Source organism: Berghia stephanieae, chromosome 10 (assembly GCF_034508935.2).
Source record: "Berghia stephanieae isolate SIO BIC M18660-M18661 chromosome 10, UCSD_Bste_1.3, whole genome shotgun sequence".
Lineage (NCBI taxonomy): Eukaryota > Metazoa > Mollusca > Gastropoda > Nudibranchia > Aeolidiidae > Berghia > Berghia stephanieae.
Window position 1 is genome coordinate 30,742,781 of NC_088369.1, and position 26,290 is coordinate 30,769,070.

General features: G+C 34.3%; 1 protein-coding gene across 1 annotated transcript; it reads right to left on the reverse strand.

The window, feature by feature from the left end:
- Nucleotides 1–384: 384 nt before the first annotated feature.
- LOC144980964 (lysosomal dipeptide transporter MFSD1-like) lies at nt 385–25,719 on the reverse strand. Its single transcript, XM_078928982.1, has 13 exons — nt 25,385–25,719; nt 23,889–24,097; nt 22,094–22,161; nt 19,928–20,036; nt 18,449–18,554; nt 15,415–15,513; nt 14,558–14,669; nt 13,715–13,928; nt 11,664–11,761; nt 11,041–11,153; nt 8,633–8,680; nt 6,044–6,125; nt 385–4,864 (listed from the first exon to the last, which is right to left on the reverse strand). Exons 1-13 carry the CDS (start codon nt 25,551–25,553, stop codon nt 4,849–4,851), a joined length of 1,443 nt encoding a protein of 480 aa, XP_078785108.1. The 5' UTR covers nt 25,554–25,719; the 3' UTR covers nt 385–4,848.
- Between the last annotated feature and the right edge of the window lie 571 nt (nt 25,720–26,290).

The following is a 26,290-nucleotide window of genomic DNA, read 5'->3' on the forward strand; positions in this document are numbered from 1 at the left end:
TTCCCTCTCAACCAAGGACTCCGACCAAGGTTAGGACAAAACCAAGCAATCTCACTCCAAGACAAAGACAGAAAGCAAGTTGGAAAACAGATATAAGGGGATAGAAGACACAGTATGTACCTCCCTGCCCGCTATGGGAGGTCAGGATCCCCACCCAGCCAGGCAACAATATATATATATATATATATATATATATATATATATATATATATATATATATATATATATATATATATATATATATATATATATATATATATGTGTGTGTGTGTGTGTGTGTGTGTGTGTATAGTTGCAACAATAATTGCAAAATATGAACTGATCTGTAACGATAGCAGGCATCAAAAAATAAAAAAATAAAATCATAAAGGCAAAATAAATAGCTTTTACTGAAAATGTAGGCAAATATACATTTATTGAATTATGAAAGACAACCAGTACTCATAAGTGTTACTTATAAGTAAAAGCATAATTAATTATCAAACATTTCTTTAACGTATAAACTCATATTTTTCCTTCAAACCTTAATTCAAACCATTGAAAAAATGTCAAACTTATTTATCTTCTCTACTAAGACCTATCTATTTATTTAATAATCATATTCATATTAGTACCCATAAAATCACTTAAAAGAGAAAGAAAGAGAGGAGGGAGAGGTAAAGAGAGAGAGTGTGTGAGAGAGAGAGAGAGAGAGAGAGAGAGAGAGAGAGAGAGTGGGGGGAGAGAGAGAGAGAGAGAGAGAGAGAGAGAGAGAGAGAGAGAGAGAGAGAGAGAGAGAGAGAGAGAGAGAAAGAAAAGATACATAATATTTGGTGTATTCTCAAAGTCATAAAATGTTTATATAAAAAAAGATGATGGGGAAGTTGAAAGACAGGGAAAGCGAGACAATGATCACTAGTACACACAGCCCACAGATATAGATTCAAAGAGCATCCATGTGTCTAGATATTTAAATTACAGTAAACTCCCAACAAACAATAATTTTTTACAATAAACAAATGCCATCAAAAGTCGAAGACAATAGAGATAAAAACAAACTTTTTAAAAATGTAAATATAAGTCACACATCCCCCCCCCCACCCAAACAAATAACAGCAATGAAAAAAATGCATCTATTGTAAAATTTTAAATAAGTGTTTGGGGATAATTGCCTATTTTGACTAGGTTAAAGCTTCTTAAATACATAGAGTTCAAATTAATTTTACATCAGTTGGCTGGAGATGGTCCTAAACCACAACAGAATGAAAACGAACATGATTCAACCTAAGGTCTAATTTTTGTTTGTTTGTTTTTGTTTTTTTTTCTAAATCTTTGATTCCTGGCTTCCCATCAGTGTTGCCAGGTTGGTGGATTTTCTATCATCGTGTGGCGGGGAAAAATGGTCTGGTGGATGGAGGAATTTTGATGAATTGTATACCCTTTTTAAAAAAGTAAAAGTATAGCAATCAAGTCTATTTATTTCTTCTTTTTTCCCCCCTAAAGTGACTTTTAGGAGCACCTATTGTGAGTGTACTGTTGGCCTTGATCTATATTACAAAACCGAATTCAGATTAACAATATCCGACAGTCTAACTCCCGCTCAAACAAAATGGAAACTCTGAATCTTCATGCCTTTAAAAAGGAAACAGTTGTAAATCGGTGAGTAGCGATTAGTAACATAATTTTTATTCTGAGACAATACACTATTGTTGATTATAAGTGTTTAAATCAAATGTCAGATTTGGGCAAATATCGCACCTGGCAACACTGCTCCCCATAACCTCACTGTCCACCAAGCAATCATTACAAAGTTGGGCCTTAAGTTCTCTGTGATAAACTAACTGCTCATTGAAAGAGCAGAGAGCAATAAACAGTTTTCACTATCATTTAGATAATTGTTATTAAGAAACTGTGATTAACTGCTATTCAATAAATCTGATGAGCCACATATTTTGTCTTTCTTTTTCATATGAAATATTTTCCATCTCCATTTCTGCTTTCTATATTTGAATAATTCCTTTAGCAATGACTATGAAAAATGTTTTTTTTCTCTTTTTGAGGAAATTTTGTCTAAAATCAAAGCCCTATCTCCACTGAGTAAAAATGTTTTTGAATTTTGAAAATCCATTCATAAATAAACAAGTTATGCAGTTTCAAAGGTGTCATTTATTTGGATGACCCGCAAAGAGGAAAAAACGCGAAAATATGGGACGCTTTTTCGGCATTTTTTTTTCGACCTTTGGTTGTATCTTGCGTAATAAGTGGATTAAAAGATTGAAACTTGAAGAGCAAATTAGGATGGTGTTTTGTAAAATACGGGAAAAGTACTCGTCATTTTCATATGAAATTTTACAACCAAAAAGAAGAAATGTTCATGTATTACCTTGTCAGCGACAAAACTTCCACGCCCGGTAGTTTTAGAAATATTTTACTCTAAAGAGTAAAAATCTTTTTTAACGGTATTCTGGTAATCGCACGAGTTTTGTCGCTTGACATAATCTAAAATTACCTTTTTTCTAACTGTGTGCCAACTTTCAGTCATATTCATCGATAAACTGCGTGGTAATTAATTTTTTAAAATAGCATATACGAAACGGCTTCGTCCCATATTTTGTCACGAATTCGGGCACTTCGTGAGCGAAAAAGAGGCCCAAAGATTTGTGCGGGATAGTCATTGCTAATTCCTTGCTAGACACTTTGGTCACAAAAGAATGGTACGTTATTCATTTTCAACATTACATCTTAGTTCAGCAATCATTTTTTTAAAAGGGTTTTTACGGTGCCTACGACACTTTGAGGTAATTGCAGCACCAGTAAAATGGAAGATGATTGAGGAACAGTTGTAGATCTGAAGTCAAAAGCATCAAAGAAAAAGTAAGACAAAGGGGACTGCTTCAAATAGAGAACACAGGATTCCATGAGCAATCTATCAATATGTATATTTTGACATTACTTAAATGTCCCATCCAGGCAAGGGATCCAGCTATGAAGGATACACTCAAATGTTTACAAAGTATAGATTTAAAACTAAAAACGAAAATAATACATAACTGAGAGATAATTTACAAAGAAAAAAATATAACCTCTCAATAAAGGTACCATTCAGTCAACTGCCATGCTACGACCAGGATAAACCGAGCAATGCCAATTTAGAACAAAGACGTGAACAACGCGGAGAGGAATAGGAGACATAGCATAGGGAAGTCAAAAGAACCAATCCAGGCAGTCATTTTTAAAATCTATTTAAACTCTAAGAGAAAATTAAGGTATATTTGAATTGCTTCAGCAGCGTTAACAGATTTAGTAGAAGTAACATGACAAAAATAATCATAATAATAATGATGATGATGCAATTATGCACTGAAGTCTTAGAATCAAGTATATTACAATTCTAATTGGGGAAAAAAAAATGTAATTTGAAGGAACAGGAGTATGAAAGGAAAAGGAAATGATAAACAAACAACATCGACAAAATGATAATAATACAGACGACAGAATGTAACAAGGTTGTGATGGTTCCAGAAGGATGGAAAGTCATGGAAAGAGTAGGAATTTATTTGTATTTGTATGGTAAAGTAGAAAGTTTCTTGTATCTTTACCAATGTAAGGCTGTTTTTTTATTATTGAATAAACAGATATATGAAAACGAAAAATAAGTCAGCAATATTTAAGTGAAACGGAACAGACAATATTGTCTAAATGGACACAAACAAACAAAAGAAATTCATGAGGCTAAAATCTCCTCTTTTGAGAATTAATTGTAATTGAGTATAGGATTCAATAGCATGTTGTAATCTAAACAAAATCTTTTATCTCGTAACTATTCATTCTCGCACCATAGTTGATTATCATCTTTCGAGCTTCAAACAACAAAATTCATTTCAATTGTTCTCTTCAAACAGACATTTGAGCTTGATGGCAGAACATAGGTATTTCAGGTGATAAAAACCCCAAAAAGGGCGGGCAATACTTTTTGGATTGAACCAAAATGTTAATTTCTATGATAGGCTGTTAAGACTTTATTATCGTAAAGCAAAGGTCATAAATAGGGATTTATGCCATATTTTGTGTATTTTGAGAATAGTGTGTAAGTATCTGGCATGCCTTGGCCGCCAGCTAATAATTCTTGAAACATATTTTACAATTCCATTTTTCCATAGAGACAAAATAGAAGAGGAAATCTAAGCTGCTTAAGAAGTCTGTTAGCCTCCTATAGTGAGTTTCTGTCATTGTATATCTAATTTTAAATGAAGACAGGCGTTTTTACCAGCACAACAATAACCATAATCCAACTTAAGAACATTGATGTTGCAGAACCCCTGGTGAAAATGATATAAGAAATTATCTTAACAATTGGGAAAAACTACTGCTAACACTTGCACTTTTGTTTTAAAAAAAATCAAAATCAAGGAAACAACTAATCTAAAACATAATTTAAATATTTTTAAAGAATAGTCCGCCTGGCACAAATGGACAACCATACACACACACACACACACACACACATCACCACACAAAAATGCATATCATTAGAAAATTCTTATCTGAAGGCACAGGGTGGAAGATTTTGCAATCTGATTCACTTCTTATTCAATCCTTCAAGGTGATCCATCAATTATCAATTTATTTAATCCTATACAATTTTTATCTTCTTTATGTGATTTATTTTCAGCTTTCTATAACATAAAAATAACGATACACACAAAAGTGATATACACCTCATGAACTTGTCAAACCAAGCAAGCTGTCCTTGACAGGCAGTGTTTGAATATTGATATTAAACTGTTCTTTTGATAATGCTTTCCTTCTGATACAGGTGAAAATGAAATGGACAAGTGCCCTGTCATTCAGGTATGATTCATTCATCAATTAACTTTCAATGGGTCTGAAATGAGAAAGAAAATTTGACGTAGTAAGATTAGTTTGTAAAATTATCTGACACTGCCTGAAAGTGGGAAAAAATGATTTTCAAAGTTTTCCAATGTAATTAAAATGTACTGCTTACCGTATATTACCAAGATATATAATATGCCTGATTTTGTAACATGCATCCCCTACCTTAGACTTAGCAGAATCCACTTCAAATCATACACCCAATATATAATAGGCACAAAAGCAAACCGAAAAAACTCAAACCTCCTTGCTAACCTGCCCTCAGCACTTCATCTCAGTCTATAAAGGTATCACTATTTTTCATTTCGTAGGCAGCTATCCAGATAAACATTATAAATTAGCTAAATTCAGGAAATTGACAGTAATTTAAACCCTGCAGTGTAACTAGCATGCATACATTTTCCTGCGGCTTAGCTCCATGGCTGTTATGACAATAAAAAATCGATTGTCACAGGGTTTATGACAAAAATAAAATATGGATACCTATTTTAGTTCTGAAAATAAAATAAAATAGGTCTGAGCTTTTGCTCTTTAATACCAACTACAGCATTGATAATAATAATAATAATAATAATAATAATAATAATAATAATAATAATAATAATAATAATAATAATAATAATAATAATAATAATACAGCACCATTCTGTAAACAGCTATTACTGTCCGTAATTGTGATCACAAAAATAGGTAAGTGAACTATTCTTATTCTGTTAATATCAAATTGGCTGTTTTGATTTTAAGAACAGTATACACATGCTATTGTACAACATCGATAAGCTTATTCATGGCTATTGTGATTAATTGACGTAATAAGGAAGTAAGCAATGGAACAAAATCACACAAACGCCAATCACCAAAATGGTATGGTAGTTCACTCCCATGATTACATGATGAAAACTATACCATGGTTACATCTTTTGTCTAAACAGGCTTTTGCTGGTCTATTTTTGGGCTGTGTGGATTGTATGCACCCATTACCCTGAAGCACCTTTTTTTATATGTGCGGAAATACACAGTACCCTGTGACTTTTTAAAAAAATGACACAAAACCAATAAATAAATAAATTGATTAATGCCAATAATAATAATAATAATAATAATAATAATAATAATAATAATAATAATAATAATAATAATAATAATAATAATAATAATAATAATATCTCACTTTTTTTCTTCTTGCTCCATTTCTTTTTTCTTTTGCTCTCTAATTCTGTTCCTTTTCTTGGATGAGTAATTCAACACACCACCTGAGTGAGAGAAATGAAGGTCAGAAATTATGATGATTATATTTATGTTCATGAAAAGACTTTTTAATATAATTGATGGACAGGCAAAGTATCATATGCTTGGAATAACGAGTACATGGACAGGAAAGGAATATTGAAACTAGCTCTTGACTGTTGATTTTAAAATTTTAAAAATCTCTTTCATTGATAAAGCTGGATATTTGATGAAAGCCACTGCCAAACCAAGCGCCTCTGTGTTGTTTCAAGCTTCAATGACATAATCAGCTTTAAAATGGGATGGAATTTCCAAAAAAAAAAATTCTTTTGAATAAAATTAAGAAAGAGGTGCAGCGTGGCTCAGCAGTATGATCTTTGCTTTGTACTAGACAAATCACCTGCCGCTGCGCTGTGTGGCCTTGAGCAAGTCACCTTGCCCTAGCTCAGGACCACAATTTGAGGAACATACTCGTTAGGAGTCGCATTACGATGGATATACTACTACTACTACTACCACTACTACTAAAAGTACTACTGTTGCTTCTGCTGCTGGTACTGCCACTAATGATTATACTAATACCTACATCCCTTATATTTTGTATTTAAATCCAATTCTATTGTCTTTATTTGCCAACACTTTATTTAATTTCACTTTCTATACTGCATTACACAGTTCCTCTCCGTCTCCCCTCTTTTGACTTAATTAATTACACGCCTTTTATAAATATCTATTGTTCTATTTTAATTCATACTTCCTTACAAAGGAGCAATGTTTTTGTTTATTCATCTTAACAACGCCACTACCACATTATCTCATTCATCCGTGGTGTTTCATTCATCCTGTTTTGTTGATAAAGGGGAAACCTGAAACGTCAATTTTATCTGTTTTCGTATATTACATTGAAGCTAACATTCAATTTCACATTGTTATTTTTGAAACCACAACTAACAAACATAGCATAGCATAGTAGTTGTCATGTACATGTGGTCAACCATAGTATGATTTCTTATTAAGCAGCCCTTAAACGTCATAAGGCCCAAGGAGCTGGAGTTTATCCTGGATTCTACAGTGTTAAAAGGACAATAGCAATTGTTTGCTACCCTTTGAATAAATTGATAGTTATTTATCTAATACTCTCCTAAATCTTAGTTGCTATTACTGCTGGATGGACAGGAGGTCTTCTAAAAATCTCTGCTGCACCTGGGATCCATTGCAGTCCCTTTGTGAAGCAAATGTTCTATCAACTGAGCTCTTGGGATCCTAATAGAGGAACTTGCTATAATAAGAAGAATTTTTTGCGATTCTCATCAAAGACAATTGGACTTAATTGCATGCAATGGGCTGTTTCTTTAAATTTGAATTCAAAAATATGCTGTTCGTTGGTAACCATTTCACGATGCATTAAGGCAAAAAAGTCAGAGTGCATAATCCTTTATGCTCATTTGTTTCATCAATGCATAAAATATCAAACCATCAAAGAAAATTTGTAATATGCTGAGTCAGTAGTTGATCAAGAGTTTCACCCTGGTGTTAAATAACAGTGTAGCAGCCCTTGCTGTGCAAAATACTCAAAAGTCTAATGTACAGTTTTTAGGTTTTTCACTGATTGCAAAATGCTCATAAACTTCATTCTGTAATCTTGAAAAATTGTTGTGGACAGAGGTGTTCCAAAAAATAAATGATAATAATATGATATTGAATGTAAGCTTCAATTTTATTACAAGAACAGACCAAATGAACGTTTCAGGTTTCCCCTTTATCAACAAAACAGGATGAATGAGATAATGTGGTAGTGGCGTGGTACGATGAATAAATAAAACAAATGGCAGCAACATTTACAAAAAAATAAATGTGACTGTATTTCCAAATAGCAGGTGGATGACGAGACTCCTTAAAAAAGCAAGGTATCGAGCACTTGAAATACTGACAACATGGACATTATTATATGCTGTTCTATGCTTTGCTGACATGATCAGCTTATAAAAATTATATTTTCTAAAATTAAATTCAGAACAATAATAATATTAATAATAATAATAATAATAATAATAATAATAATAATAATGATTATTATTGAACTTTTATATAGCGCAATATACACTAAATGTGCCTAAAGCATTTTACAAGGGGTCCCTGGCCAACATCAACACTTAACATGTAGGACGGGACATGATGCTTGTTAGGCGATATTACAATTTTTGTTGGACAGACACAATGCTGTTAACAGCCAGGACCTCATTTTACACCAGATTACGGTGAGAGAATGTAAGTAAAAAACCTTTTCCAAGGACTCATCTATACACTGAGTGAGGCTCGAACCCAGGACCTCCTGATCTGAAAGTGAGTGTCATACGACAAGACCACACAGCCGGACATAATAATAATAATAATAATAATAATAATAATAATAATAATAATAATCATAATATGGAAATTTATTTCAGATTATGCTAATGATAGAGAGAAAAAATAAACCATGGGTCTTTGATGTACAAAAATACGTTTCAAAAGACAGTATTTTCTTACTTACCTTTAGCAGCATCAATCAAGTACAACAAAACACTGGCGATGAGGGCCACTGAGAAGAAAGCAAATTATATCAAGTCAATTAACTGATTTATTAAAAATAATATCGTAGTGTTTTTATGCACCTCTGTTGACGGTGTATCTTAACTAACTCTAACTCACTCGCTCTAACTTACTCTCTCCCTCTCTCTCACACACACACACATTTCAAGCACTGTCTTGATCTGTATTTTACACAATGTCATTGCAAGCTTATTAATCCATCATCAGACCTGCCAACCTTCTTAGAATGAAAAGTGTATTCTATGATCCAAAAAAGTGTATTTTTTCCGCATGTGTGGAAAATAAAAGTGCGCAAAATACAAAATTTATATAAAAGCTAACATCAAACCCAAATCAAAAATAAACTTCGATCTTCATCATTCAAACATACGTTTGCAGCAATCACCAGTAATTACAAAATTATCGGTTTATCGAGAAACTAAAACTTAATGACCATTTTAAATCAGTATAAGGCTCAGAATTTTAATATCTAAGGATATTGCTTTCGAAACACTCAAAGAAATGACCAAAAGACCCCAAATATGTTGGTAGAATTGATGTTAGTGCCTGAAGAAGAGGAGGTGGTGGTTGTAGCAATGGTGCTCTAGTGGTGGTGGTGATGGAAGAAGTGATGTGGTGGTGGTGGTTGTGGCAGTGACAATGCTGTGATGGTGGTTGTAACCGTGGTGATGCCATGGTGGTGATGGTATGAGATGATGATGCTGATGTCCCAAATGAAGTTGTGATAGTGATATACATCTGCTAGCCCAGTAAATCAGTTGAAGGTTTTGAGATAAAATATTTAAGAGAATGGTCTTCAATCTAATAGAGATGACAATTTGCAGCAGTGACAAGATAATTTCCATTATGTTTTCAATAATTATCCATGTCTCTCATCTCTCTCTCCCTTTTTATAGCATTTACTACTCCTCCTCCTACTACAACTACAACAATTCCTACAACCACTACTAGACTAGTACTATTACTACTACCACTACTACTCCTACCACTATTACTACTACTACTACTACTACTACTACTACTACTACTACTACTACTATAACATACTAATACTATTACTGTTGGTCAAATGATGGGAAATTCACACATATCACAGACAAGTTAAATACTTCTAGAGGATTCATTTTGAACCATTTTGTTCCTAAAGCTGCCCAGTTGGTAATGAAAAAAAAAATCACTTATACAAAATAATAAATCTTAAAAAATAGATCATTAAATTTTTAAAAACAAAATAGAGTAATTTTAGTAGTTATAAAAGGAAATAATACATTTATGTTTAAGCCTATCAGCAATACAGTTTTTAATTGAAAGCTTCATTGCCAAAGATGTTAGTTAAATTTAATTTTCGCTTAAAATTTTCTATTTAACATGTGGTAAAAGCTTAAATGTGGTCTAAAGTATAAAATAAGCTTAACTGCATAATTCTATGCAAATCCTAAAAAACTTATGAAAAAAAATATTGGTGAAAACCGGCAACATATAACTAACTGAAATGATAACAATAGTACTAACTGTGATGTACCATTCAGAAACACGGTCAACAATTGATGTATGACATGTTGTCATTTTCAACATCATTCATGCTTGAGAAAAAAAAAAAATCAAAATATTACAACAACAAAAATCGTACTAAAGGAATCGTATCATCGTATTTGAGTCCAAAAATCGTACAAAAATACGATTAATCATACCGGTTGGCAGGTCTGCATCATGCGGTGTCTATATACGTTTGTATATCCAGTTTTTCTCTGAATTACATGTTTGGCATGGTGTAATTAATAAAAAATATTCTTATATAACACCAATCGTACAATGTGAAAAACTTACATAGACATACTCGCACTCACTGTCTAGATTAGAATGCCTAAGAGTAAAAACTGTGAGAAGAGATGGTTCTTGGGGTTCATCTCGAAAACCTCAAGACTTCAAGAGAACCATACTGATAGAGGTAGTGAGTTCCAAACAGTTTCAGTTAACTATTAGCTTAGTATGCATCTATCAATGGTGTCATTATTAAAGTCAAGTTATAAATAGCATTGATATCTAGCATACCAGATACTTGTTGTGTAATTGGCAGTAGATATTTTTAAAATCTGAGCAGAGTCAAGGTGTTTCTCTGACTACCCAGCAGGAGAGAGAGAGAGAGAGAGAGAGAGAAGAGAGAGAGAGAGAGATAGATAGAGAGAGAGAGAGAGAGAGAGAGGGGGAGAGAGAGAGGGGGGGAGAGAGAGAGAAACAGAGAGAGAGAGAGAGAGAGAGAGAGAGAGAGAGAGAGAGGGGGGGAGAGAGAGAGAGAAACAGAGAGAGAGAGAGAGAGAGAGAGAAACAGAGAGAGAGAGAGATACTTACAGCACAGACAAGCCATGAAAAAGACTTCCAGGATGAGATATCCACTGTTATCCAAGATAACACCGGCCACAAGAGCGATAGATGCCAAACCTAAATTCTGTACTGCCTGCATGCTGTGAGAAGAAAACAAAGCACATTTCTATCAATACGTCTGACTACTCTGATAAATAAAATGTCATCACCATCACCTGTACTCTGGGGTTGTCATGTCAAGGAAATAAATTCAGTTCCATATGGCCTGCTGTGAGGGAATAAATATAGCATTATGCATTATCAAACATTATTTATCAGTGGAAATCTCTCTAAATGGTTACGGTATAAACAAGATGCAGATTATTGATTTAAAATGTTTAATTACAACAAATATGAGATCTCAGTTTTTGTCTCTTCAAGAAACTATATCGATTGTCCTAAATAAAACATAGAAACTTAACCTAAGTCTCGCATTTTATATTATATACTCAATTTTCAGCATCTACATTGCCCCCAAGGAAACACTGTCATAAAAAAATGTACATACATTTTTTAAGGATTTCAATGAATAATATTACATTAAAGTTGGGAGGCATGAACAATAGATTTTAGATTTAGAATTTCATTCATTACAACTGAACTCAACTTACATGCCATAAGCGGTTCCTAACTGGTATTGTGGAATTATGAGTGATACCATTGGCCAGAGAGCACTGGCCAAGACAGAGTATGCAAGACCAAGGATGACCTGGAAAAAAATTTGAATGCAAAAATTGAAATCAGAGCAACTAAACGACAAACCCCACCCCCCCCCCCCTCTGTAAAAAAAAAAAAACAAAACAAAAAAAACAAAAAACAAACTTGTGCTGTAACTGTAATCATTATAAAAGTAATAAAACCTTTGTTAAACTAGCAATACAAGTACAATTTATATGAAGAAATAAAGAGAATTAAATAAAGTAATATGGTAATATACTCTTATAGCTTGCTTATCTTCATGATAGGGATAGCATAATGACCAGGTTTGTCAAACAGATTAGCTACAAACGATTAAAATAACTAAACATCACTAACGTAAATAATAATTATCTAGGTAATTTGACGATTGTCATCAGAAACAAATAATTTCAGTACGCAAATATCAACCATACCAAAAATGTAATTCACAGAAAAAATGGATATATAAACGTATATAGACACCACATGATGGATTAATAAGCTTGCAATGACAATGGATAAAATACAGATCAAGACAGTGCTTGAAATGTGTGTGTGTGTGTTTTCAGTAAAAAAAAATTGTTAAAGCACATTTCAGGCATTGTGTCACGTCCTACACATTCAGTGTAAGTGTTTGCTTGGGAATCCATGTTTATTGGATATTTGCCTGTATCTCCCACTGACAGTTTTGGGTTTTCGTTTTTAAAAAAAATATATCAAAATCTGTTTTCTAAACACAGAGATCAAACTAGATGATACTGAAAAAAATGTCCCCAGAGAAATTATTCACATAAAGGAAATCAATTGTACAATGCTGATCAAGCCCAAGAAATATACCTGTTTCCTGATGATGACAGTATGGATCGTTGCCAAGTTTTACAAATTAACTAAGAATAACAGAGTTAATGAGCTAATTAAAACCTTACACCCAAGTGCTTTGCTGTGTACAGAGCATTAGAAGACAAATTCCATGAGATGACTCTTTAAGATCTTTGATTGAACTTTTCTTCAAACCTTAAGGTAAATCTCCAAACAATGGGCTATTGTTTTATTTTTGACATTTATAAAAAGAGTCCATTGGAAAAGTCTCACCTCTGATGGACCACGATTTAGGACCCACAAGTGTGTGTCAAATATTAGTCATCCAACTACAGCACTAGAACCAATTTTTAAAATCTATCTACATAATGGTGTCATGACCTATCTAAGTATGTGTAAAAAAACCTCATAAATAAATAACTGTTAGTAACATGTATGAGTGGAAAACATCACTCTTGGCTGACAAACAGGCCAAAGAAAGCACATGCAAACAGTGAATAAATAAATATGGCTGAGCTGTCTTGCCATGAACAATGTGTGTGTTACTTCGAGTGTGTCAGTCTGTTACGTATCCAGTTAGTAATTTGTTTACATAAGTCTCTGTCCAGTGCAAGTGTTCTTAGCATTTGAAGGTCATCATGTGTGTTAAGGTGCTGAGGCAATTGGATGTTTCTTGTGTTGTTGAAATCACTTCTTCAGTTGTTCCTTATTGATATTTTTAAAGATCTCGATTCAATGTTGTTGGGAGTAAAGTTGGTGGAGCTCCTTGTTTATAGTAATCATCCATCGAGGTTTGTGCTGGAATATGTTCATCTCATCGGAGCACATGTCCGAACAGTTTCCATCTTTGCAGCTTTATCCGCGCACTGACTGGTTGTACTCTGCACCTGTCATATACATCCAATGTGTCCAAATAATTCGTCTCAATTGTTTGCAATGAAGGGAGTCCAGTGTGTCCAATTTCTTTATTGTAAGACCCCAAGTACCACAGTTGTACAAAACGATTGGCAGCACTAGCACTTTGTAAAGGCATATCCTGTTCCTTCAAATCTTTTGTAGTTCTCTGAATGCAGTTTCAGCTACCATTTTTTTTTTTCGTTTGATATCTTCATTCTCATTAATCAAGTTTCACGCAAAAAGTACTAGGCCAAATTCAAACACTCACCATAGGTATATAAGGGTTGATAAATGTGAAAGCCAGTACCATGTGACATGCAAGAGTTAAAGTAACTCCAGTCAGAACCCAAAACAAATTCTTCCCAATTCTGTCAATTAGGAATCCAAACACTGGTGAAGCAACAGCTGACACAATGTACACCACACTGTTTACAGCATCAGCGTTCTTTGCATCCATGCCAAATTTCATCTCAAAAAACACTCTGAAAAACAAAACAAATGAACGATGTTATCTACAGCACCTAAGTTCAACAAAAAAATTAATTGAAGCGTTGCTCAGAGATAGATAAAAATAAAAGTAAAATTGAAACATGAAATCGGAATTTGTAATTTTACTGAATAATGATAAGATGCCAGAATTAAGCATGTGCCAAAATCTGTCACTATTAACTAAAATTTGTAACTAATACATATATTTAATTTTCTCTCAAAACTAGCACCAAAACACATATAGGCGGAATTCTGGCACAGCTGGCAACATGATTATGCTTTTTAGGAAATGGATTGGTGAAGGGAAAGAAGAGAGCAATTAATTTTCCTATTTATCGGCACAGTTTATATGAGATGGCTCTCTTTTATTCTATTAATTATTTTATTATTGCAATGATTTCCTGAAACTCACACGTGCTGTGTACAGACTAAAGACATTTGTAATAACATTTAATCTTGATTACCATCACTTATCTGTGACATGTCATGTGCCTCAGTGATTAGATGGTAATTAACCAATTATGCTATGAGAGGAAACAATTTCTCTGGGAAAAGATTTACATAACATTGTATCGCTTTCTAAAATTCAGTGGCACAATTGATGGTGACAAAACAAACTTACAATCCCAAACTTATGAAGGGGAAAACAGCAACATAGTAAGCCACACAAACAACAGAGATGAGCCAGAAGGACAAAGGGAAGGTTTTGATGTCGCGGAATTCAATCAACTCCTCTGAAAAGAAATATAAGAGATATTACATTTTTAAATGGCTGTGAAAATAGAAAGTACCCCTCTAGTGATTATACAAAAAAAAATTGAAAGACACAGAGAGAGTGAGTGAGAGAGAGAGTGAGTGAGAGTGAGAATGAGAGAGAGAGAGAGAGAGAGAGAGAGAGGGGGGGGGGGAGGAGGAGATGAGCAATTGTACAAATACGTAAAAGTCACTTGCTGTCAAATAGGATATGATGCTTTTGTTTGTAGTGCAGAATTGAGTTTTGTGGTATGGTACTCTCATTCAGACCCATAGTCTCAGTGTGACAGTGTTTGTTGTCTTTGCCATTACAAATGTTGATACCATCATGCAAACTTCATGTCTAATCATAAATATCACTTGTTACTGTCGGTTCGTTTGTTTTTATTATAGTAGAGTCAGAAATTAAACAATTACTACTAACTACACTCCATAAAGGATATTCTGGTTTCTGAAGCATGAACTGAGCAGTAACAGTTGATTGATACTCTTTTGATAAGAAGCTGATCAAACACATTTGAATACAGCATTATTTGCCAGATTTAATATATATTGGACCCCGTCTGATTAATAAAAATTGGGTAGAGGACAGGGAATCAGGATAATCTAATGCAACATGGGGGTGAGCCAGGTCTCTGTGCATATCAGTTGGATGCTTAACCAATGTCCACATGTTGCTTATTCATTTTTTTTTTTTTTTTTTGAAAAATAAAAGCATGGTCATACCTTCTCCTACAGTTGCTCTTTCTAGAACTCTATCAGCTCTCTTGTCCAAGTATGACAAGATGAAGGCACAAAACAAGGAAAACACACAGAGTAAGCCACCTGGAGACAGTCAAGAAATGAAAAATTAGAAACAGCATATTTCAACAATGTCTACTAACAGTCTTTTATGATTAAGTATTCCACTCATCGAGTCATATAAGATCAAGGTTTTGATATCTAAAAAAAATAAAAAATAAATACAAAACAAAAAAAAAAACAACAAAACAAACAAAGCCAACAAAAACAGTTCAATAAAATACAGTGGTGATCACCTAAATGCCCGATGGTTGAGAAGCAGAAAAAAAGGGCATTTAGGCGGAACGGGCATTTAGACAAAGTTGATCAAGAGCATGATAAATACATATATGAACATTCATATCACGCCTTTCAATCTATTCACAATGACTATTGTGCTCCATATTGGTTTATTTATTCCACAAGCAGTCCATGTTTAACCAAATTTCAAACCATACAAATTTTCTGACAGACATCTTTATCGTTGCAGCATGGAAATATATAAATCAACGTCTAAAGCCAAGTACCTTCTCATTCATATATCCTCTCATTGAGGTTAATGTGTTTTAAATGATTTATCTAAAGTCATAATGCAAGAGTTTTCCAATCATTGTTACCCACACGGCCATTGACTATGCTTAACATCAGTTGACTTTGTTACTGGACAATGTTGTGGATCGCTTGACCACCGATATTTATACAGTGGTGCGGTCAGATCAAGAATTAAGACATTTGCAATATACACGTATAGATAGAACGAAAATGACATCACTCAGTTCTTAAATTTTGTTTTTAACCAGCCATTGTTATGAGTAGTTCTCACTAAATTGTATTAATCAGACTATAAATGATTAAGGTTACACATAAGTTTATGTGTTAGTACACTATATCTGGCTGGCAGATGTTATGAGTTTTTAAAAAATAAATGGAAAGCATCAATACACATGCACACACTCATAAAAATGGGGAGGATCCCAAATGCTCAGACGGTAGAGTACTCGCTTCACACGCAAAGGGGGTGGAAGTGATCCCAGGTGAGGTTCAACTTTTTTTGATTCTATACTCACTGTCCACCCAGCAATGATTGGTTACTAGGACTGTTAGATCTGAAAAGTATTTTGCATCCTATAAAAAGTTCCACGAGCAATTGGCATTTCTGTATATCACTATAGAAACCGGGATAAACTCCAGCTTAATAGCTCTGATGGATTACTTTCCTTCGCAGACACAATCACACATACACAACACACACACATAGAGGATGCGGACCTCTCTCTCTCTCTCTCTCTCTCTGTATGTGTGTGTGTGTACATTCAACTCATTTGTGTGTTTCTATGTGTGTGTGAGTGAGAGAGAGAGAGAGAGAGAGAGAGAGAGAGAGAGAGAGAGAGAGAGAGAGAGAGAGAGAGAGAGAGAGAGAGAGAATGAGACATACAACTCATTTACTCAATATTTTAACAAGGAACAGTTTTTATTGCCAGCTCACTTCAATCTCCAATGAAAAATTGAATACGCTATTTCATGAGAATAGAAGGAAAATCAAAGAGCAATGTGGTCAAAGGCGGCGGATGGTGTGTAACATCAAAAGCCCCTTGGACCGTATGGCATATCGTGGGTATGTGTGATTTTAGTGGGAGGAGCTTACTAGACTTTGCCAATGACCGACAGATGGAAATTGAAATTTCCTTTCCAACTGGAAGGGGATAATTGAAGGAAGCTGATTGGGCTCTACATGGCGGTCATGGAATGAGACTGCTAGAGACAATGAGGGTGGAGCAAATGTGAAATTAATTGATGGTAATTTGCTGTTTTTATTGATTTCAAATAATGCTCTCGCAAACAGGGGATGAATCAATTTTTTTTGGCTGGAACTGGAAATGACACTGAAGAATTCCCTCTTTCTTTCTTTTAAAAAAAAAAATGATTTAAAGAGGGTACTTAGACGGTTTCCAATTTGAAAAATGGGCATCTAGAGTTAAGTTTTTAAAAAATATTCCATTTCACCAAAATCCTCTGTCTAAAATGTTACATTTTTTCTCTCATCACATCTGGCTGCCCACTTTCTCTTGCACACATATAAATTGTCATGCTCAGTATGAAATACAAAGATTATCGAAATCTATGGGCAGACCTGCCAACTTTCCCAGAATGAAAAGTGTATTCTATGATCCTAAAAAGTGTATTTTTTAGCAAAAAAGTGTATTTTTTAGCAAAAAAGTGTATTTTGTCCGCATGTGTGGAAAATAAATGTGCGCAAATTACAAAAATTTATATTAAAGCTAAAAAAAAAAACAACAAAAAACTTTAGCTTTTATATAGCGCAATATCCACTAAACGTGCTCAAAGCGCTTTACGAGGATCTGAGGAGGAAAACCGAGGAAAGGAAAGAAAACCGCGGATTTCCGCGGAAAAGTATCATCACTGAGTCATAGGCATTAATATAGTAATAAAATTTCTTTAAGATGAACTGACTCGTGCTATCTTTTCGAGTTTATTAATACCCGACTCATCTTGTAATTCATCACATTAATGTTGACATTGTGCAGAATGATTCCCCCATCAAGATCAAATGCCCACCTCAATTCCTTCTACCCATCTTCTATCAGAATATGGAATTGTCTACCATTGGATGCATCGGCATCTGACTGCCCTGATCGTTTTAATCCTTTAGTATCATTGTGTATTTAGTGACATCTTTATGCACCAAAGTTCATTGTAAGGTATGTTCAATAATCCTCCATCAAATTTTCCCTCCAAATCTACTTTAAAATCGAATGTTTTTTGGTCCCCAAACTCGAGGTTTCTACATAATGAAGAAGAAGAAGAAGAAGAAGAAGAAGAAGAAGAAGAAGAAGAAGAAGAAGAAGAAGAAGAAGAAGAAGAAGAAGAAGAAGAAGAAGAAGAAGAAGAAGAAGAAGAAAAAGAAGGCACCAGATAAAGTAACACAAATAAAAGATGAATTAAAAAATACTTAACTCACCAATAAACAATGCAATACCCAATGTCTTGTAACCAGGATGTCCAGTCAGATGGTCGGAAATGGAATTATAGATAGGCTGCATAATGTTCATGTTCACTGTACTGCCCTGAAAATGAGAAGCATTGTTTGTTTTCCACTTAAATAGTGATTTTGACACTCTTATTCCATACCAGCTCTAGGAAACAAGAAAATGACAGAGAAACCTGGTGTTAATCCATTCTCTTTTCAAGACAGAACATAAAAATCCATCACTGAGGCGAAAGGGCAGGGAACGAAGCATTCAACAGGATATACTGCTAATTAGTCACTTTTAATAACACACAGTTGCAACAGTTCCAGATTATCAAAGCAAGAAAGACAACAGAACAACTGGCTCAAATGCAAAGTGGCTTGGTTTGAATAATTATATACTGATCATCAAAAGCATCACTACATTCTGTAAACTGTTAAAACTAATTGCAAGTAAACGTACCATAAACGTGCCATAATTAAAATGTGTGCAAATCAACGAGTATGTTAATAGTCTTAATAATGTAAACAAATAAATAGGTCTCAAAGAAAGACTACATTTTTTTTAATGCACTACTCAACAGTAAGAACAACATATTGAGAAGGAATTTTGTGACCAATAGTTTGTTTAAATGATTTAAAAAATAGCAATTTTAGAACTATGTATAAACTTTATTTCTTTGAACTTCAATCTGAGAATTCAATATCATGCATGTCCTTTGACGGCTTGAGTGACAGCTTGAAAGTGCCTCCTCATTGACCTAATAATGTGTATAATTTGGAATTGAGGAATAGCGTTCAATTCCTCGATCAAATCAATTGAAAGTTGGTGAACATTTCTAATGTGATGTTTTGAAACACTCCTTTCTATAATATCTGGAACATATTCTTTGGGGTTGAGATCTGGGCTCATGGTAAGCCATGGCAATACCTGGAAGGCTTGTTGTTGCAGGAAATTGAGTGACACCTAGGCCAAATGTTATTATATTGGAAGAACCTGATTCTGTTGTGTCGTGTAAAGACTGTTGGGGTCAGAATTTCAACAACATGACATTGAGCTGTCAATCTGCCATTCACTGTGACAAATTCAGTTTTGAACTCTCTGATGGCCCTTGCTCAAAACATGTCACAACATGATTGTCTTCGATGTGCTCATTATCAAATCTACTTCCTAACACCTCCAAATACAAACTTTCCATCCACATGGGACACTTTGAAACAGTTTTCATCAGAAAACAACACTTGTCTCCACTGAGGAGCTTCATGATCTTACTCTGCACCCAATGTAATCCGTTCTCACAATGTCCTATCAGTGATGATAATGGCAAAGTGTCAAAAAGGAGAAAAGTGAATCAGTCTATCAGTCAAAGTCAACTGAAATCAAAGAGTATCATAATTATGTAATATTATGTATCATTATTAAAATATATTGCAATTCTCAATTAACCAGTTTTATCACCAATCACTTACCACTCTTGAAAAACTAAGCTGTAACCCAAACACCATGTTGAGTTCCTTGCCAGAAAACCATTTGACAGAGAGTGTGTTTTGAGCAACAGCCAAAGATTCTCCTCCAATACTGAAATCATGAGACAAAGAATAACATTATTACATCCGCCATACATAGGCAATTCTCAAAATATCTTATTTTATTTCTTATAACCCAGTAGAGAGGCCCAACCTTTGTATGGGAGTGAGGAAGCAGGCTTTTAGTGAAGCAATGCTGTACGACAGTTTGGAAGAGCTTTTTAGTTGACAGAGGCTGATAGTTTTAGAGAAATTATTTTGTCTTCAAACACATTGTGAATCTCGCTAAATAAATGTTTCACATTCAGCACACCCAGAAACAAAACTGCCTTTCATCACCTTTGCTTGAATAATAGTACTGAAAATGGTTGGCTTACAAATAAATTTCCAAGCTAAGAGATAAAATAATGTATTAAGGTTATAATTTCAAAATTTAGGAAATGACCGAAATTGGCCTTTGTTGAACGCTTTGCTCAAAAACCTGTTCTTGTGAGATAACCACCATTTTCCATGCAACACATAAAACAGCAATGAAAGGAATTTGTTGATATTGCTGATGGTATCATTGACTAGTATGATAACCAATAACCATTCAATTACTTTTTTGCATTTGCTAATGAAAAATTCCATGGATTGATTATTTTCAACATGTTTATCTTCTCCGAAAAGTATGACATTTTAATAAATAATGATCTCAATTGTTCCAAAGCACATGTGCATTGAAAGAAGAGGTGAAAACATTTTCATTGATACCAGAAATAAACATTTGAGAGTAGCAACTATGACAAATTTGATTCCATTAAATTGTAATAAATAAAATAAGTTGCTACAATAATTAACTCAAGAACTTTATTAAACTTTTTTTCATATCTGTTTGTCAACCCTGACTCTGACGAAGGCCAAAGACTAAAATGTAATTGTTTTAATCACGTTTGCTCCTTTTATAAGAGTATAAGATATATAAAAAGTATTTCTCATAGGCCTTTTAGATTCCATTAATTCCATTAATTTATTTCCATCCACAGACAAAAGTTAGCCTGATCGTACATTGTAAGAGCACTATTTTCTAAATATTATTTAAATACAGACACTGCCAGGTAGAAAGGTGGTCAGAAAAAAGGACAATATAAGATGAACCAGGCATTAGAGACAGGGACTTTACGGATTGAGCTGCCTGGTCCCAAAAGAAAAAGATGTGAAGATACAGTCAAACCTGTTTTAGCAACCACTTGAGACAGTTTTCAACAATCACCTGCCTAAAGCAAACAGCTTTAACCCCCCCCCCCCCCCCCAAAAAAAAAAAAAAAAAAAACATATATATATAATAAAAACATCAAAAAACAAAAAAAAAAAAACTTTAGCTTTTATATAGAACAATATCCACTAGACTAAGTGCTCAAACTTTACAAGCCTTCAACCGACAACCACTTATTTGGCATCCACTGTAACAATCATCTTACCTTCTGAACACCCTAACACACCCAACTGCTTTTGTTTTACTACCCAACTGTATTTTGTTCATTGGTTCAACACCTGGGATGTGGCAGTAACACATAGTCTATTGTCATTGATTGAATTTGAAGAAAAAAAGGAGAAAAAAGACAAATCTTTCAGTTATAAAAATCTGAGAGAAAAGAAATATAATACGGAATTTAAAATAAAAAAATTTCAACAGCCCCCCCCCCCCCAAAAAAAAAAAAGAAGAAAAAAATAATTAAAATAAAAATCATTTTAAAAAACACATCCGAATGGGCCTGCAACCATATTCAAAACAATCAAATTTGACAACTTAAAAGGGAAGTTTCTTTAATGTTTTTTTTTATAATTGTGGTAATAATAATAATAATAATAATAATAATAATAATAATAATAATAATAATAATAATAATAATAATAATAATAATAATAATAATAATGATCATCCCCCTCCCATTCATTACGACCTGTACATTGCAACCACCTCCCTATAACAAACAACTGTGGCTGTTATCTTGGGTGGTAGCTATAAACAGGTTTGACTGTACTGTGTTTAGATAGCATAAATTTTAAGTGTCACATTAAATTTTAGATAAAGAGAGAAATAAAAAAAAAAAAAGAACGAAAGCTTACCCAAACACAAATCGTCCAAAAACCATAAGGCCATATATGTTCAACAAAGCTCCTAATGCGAAAATAGCCTGAAATACATAAAAAGTATTGTGCATTAGTGAATATCTAAAAGCACATTTTGCCCACGAGAAAAGTGTAACGAATCAAGATTCAATCATCTGGCCAAACAATCTGGGATTGTTTTTGTTTTGTTTTTAAGGGTTTTACGGCGCTTGCAACACATTAAGGTCATATCAGCGCCAGTAAAAAGGAAGAAAATGGGATAGTAAAAAGTTCTAGAATTACAATTACAGTACAAAAGAAAAGGTAAGACAAAGGGGAACTGGTTCAAATAGGGAACAGATGTAGATTCCAAGAGCACACCGCCAAAGTACTTAGTTTGAGATCACCTAAAAGTCTCATCCAGACACGACACAAGCACAGGTCCCAACTAAGAGGAATACACTCAAATGTTTACCAATCATATAATATAATATGTCAACTAAACATAATACAATGCATAACAGAGAGATGATTTACAAGGAAAAAAATATCATCTCCCAAAACTATAACTATATATTTGACTGTTTCCCTCCCAGCCGGGCCAGGACAAAACCAAGCAATCTCATTCCAAGACAAAGACAGAAAGCATGTTGGAAAACAGATATACGGGGATAGAAGACACAGTATGTACCTCCCTGCCCGCTCTATGGGAACCCCACCCAGAATCTGGGATTGCTGTTTATACAGTAAAACAAGTTGTGTAAAAAAGGAGAATGCATTCAGCAGAGCAGAAAGATGTGAGTTATAAGAACCTCAAAATGTAGTTCATTTCAAAAGATTAAAACAATTTTGTGTTGTTTTAATTGGAGCTAGCGGAAGTGAAAATGCCAATTTTATGTTTTCTTACTTTCATATTAGGTTATGTCACCCCAAATCTATACTGTTTTTCAATACTTCATCTGACAGCTCTCAGTGCTGACTATTTCTACAAAACTTACTGATGTTTGAGCAACTTGATTCTTTGAATTCTTTTAAAATTCTGAATGTTTGATTTTACCATTCATTCATTACCGTTTATCAATATTTCACGGCTTTATCATTAAAGGAAGCAGGCCTGTCCTGGAATACAGCCAGTGCAAAAGCAGCCAATCGCAAAAAATGGAGATGTCTGGTGGATGCCCTTTGTGCCATAAGGCCCGAAGAGGATTAAGTAAGTAGTAATTAAACCAAATTAGCTTTCTTTATTAAGATTACATAGGTCCCCAGCATCAGTTAACCTGTTTAGCTGTTATTGTAAATATAAGGGATCAGGGCTTATTCCAGGAACCCATAAACGATGTATTGATCTCTGGTTTATCAAATGCCTTTTGTTATTCCCCAAGCAACAAACAGAGCTGTATTTACCTCCCAAAATTTCTGAATTTCAAGATTAAAAAAAATACACTTAAAAACTTAGGGTGCAAGATTTCAGTCCAATTTTTATGTAAACCATAGTTCAAAGCTTCTTTTTATAACCTAATTATCTGTAATATTGTTTTAGTAATTATAATTATGTTGTGTCTCATAGATGAAAATTGTATTTTAAAGCCTAACACATACAATTTTCTTACACTTGAAATCTTTGAAATGATGAGAAAATAAATAACTATCCATGACAACAAACTGTGCAAAATGAAAAATTACCTCTGCAATCAATTTGGCTCATAATAACAAGGGTCATTCTTAATTGGTTTTAAGCCTTGATTGAATATAAAGTATCAATGTGAGCTTGTAAAGAAGAAGAAAAACAAATAACAAACAAAACCCAGGTTACCTGTCCCACGGTGACAAAGATGCTGAAGATGATAGCTCCAAGACGTAGTCCGAACACTCGGTCAATGAGGAATCCTCCAAACATACATAGTACAACATTTGGCCATGAGTAGATGGAGTAAAACACCATGTAATGGGTGCTATCAATATCCAAGTCTCTCTCCATTGTGTCTTGAAGGGCCGCAGGATTGTCATATACAAAATAGCTGCCTGAAATTTGAAATATATGTGTGATATAGTAGAATATAAAAGTATAAAAAGATATTGCCTGGATGTTGTAATGAAGTAAAAATATTTTTAAAATTTTGAATACACAATAAATACATATATGTTTGTCTTCCACTATTCATATTGCTAAATAACATTAAAAGTAATTCACAGAAAATAGGAATTCAGTCTATTGTCTAATAATATCCTATACCACCCTTTCATGGGTAAGTGAAATAGACTCGCCCAATTTGTACGAATTGGACTTTTCCTTTTATGGGCATATTATTATTTTGTGTTGACTTAGCTGTCTCAATTTCTTCCTACATTAGGTTTTTTAACTTGTTTATATTTCCTCTCTCTCTTCTCTCTCCCAAACTCTATTTCTCTACATCATTTTATATTGTTTGTTTTTCCTTCTTTTTGTCCACTCAATATTTCATATCTCTCTCGCTCCCTCCCCCATCCCCCCTCTCGTTATCCCTGTCATTCTCTACGTCGTTTTAATTTGTTGGTATTTTCTTCTTTCCCTTTCTCCTCCACCTATACAATGAATGTGAATGTGTACATCCCATTCTGATTATCACCCCCCCCCCCCAAAAAAAAAAAAAAACAACCTAAAAAAAACCAAAACAAAACTATTTCCACCATCCAAGTGTCGGCAGCTTTTTCTCTTTGATATCTTATCATGGTTTCCCCTACGTCCAACACCTCGGTTGTTGGTGGGTCAACCTCCCCACCTTCCCTAATCATCGGTTTATTTGTCTCCCAACCTAGGAAAGAGCTCTGCATGCACTGCACTCGTCAAATACTGAATGACACTAACCCTGCCCCACCCCTAACACATGGTGGGGTGAGGCCTGAGGTAGTCTACATTCTTCTATCCTCCGTTTCTTGTCTATTGAATGCCGACAGCAGATGTGTGGTTCTTTGAAGTTCAACTGTATATCTCAAAATAAGAACATATAAAAAGTGAGTTTGCAAATACCACTGGTTAAATTGGGGGGGGGGGGGGGGGGGGGGGTGTCTGTTCGCAGAATGCAAGGTGTTCGTTGAGTATGTTCCTCTCCTTACGTCCAGTACTACTAAAAGTATCACTAAGAGTACAGACTAATCTGTGGGCTGTGGGCGGGTGAGAGTAGCGAGAGGGCTAGGGGTGAGAATAGCGAGAAGGTGCTACTACTACTACTAGACTACCTCTATTCTCATCCAGGATTAGGTTGTTAGATCTCATTTGTAAAAAAAAAATAAAAAAATAAAAAAAAGATATAAAAGATTAAAATGACTTACCAAAACTTAGAAAACAGATGAGGATGAGGACAGGAAAATATCTGTGAATACATGATTTAGGACTGCAAAATCCATAAGCAGCACATCCAGGTCTCACTTCAACTTCGTCATCATCGCTTCTCAGAAGAGGCGATGCTTCCGAATCTTCAGGGTTATTAATTGAAGTCATTGTACAAATTAACTTTTCGTTGTTATCTGCAAATGTTTCTTTTAAACGTTGATATTTATCTAAATTTAGTGTGTAGTCTCCTGTACTGCTGGCTTCCCTCCTCCCTAAACCAACATTGTCATTGTCGCGAGCTTGTGTATACAACGTACGCTGTCACGAGACTTCTATTTTTAGTGTCAATTGAAAACTATCACTGGCCGTACATGATAATAAATTAATAACGAATCAAATATCAATTATCTATGATCATCTCTCTCTCTCTCTCTCTCTCTCTCTCTCTCTCTCTCTCTCTCTCTCTCTCTCTCTCTCTCTCTCTCTCTCTCTCTCTCTCTCTCTCTCTCTTAAACACCCCGCCACACACACGCTGTCTATGATTCAAAATGTTAGGCAAAGTGAAAGAATATCTTTAAAAAACAAGTAGCAGAGGGCCGACCGTCCTGATATGACGAACAAGGATCCCACAAAGTAAAAAAAGATGTGCTCATCAATCCACTGATGACACGTAAAATCCAGTTATGTTATTATACTCTACTCTGTGATAAGAGAGTTCAAATCATTACCTGCTAAGAATTTCTGGCTCAGATTCAACTAAATCGTTATGATAAAAAAAAGGTGCAGTCCTCTTCCTTCTCTGCCTTAATTATAACTAGTCGACCAAACACAGATTGTTATTGCAATTGAGATACAAAAACTAAAACTTCAACTCAGATCTGCCGAACGGACTTGACGTCGATCCA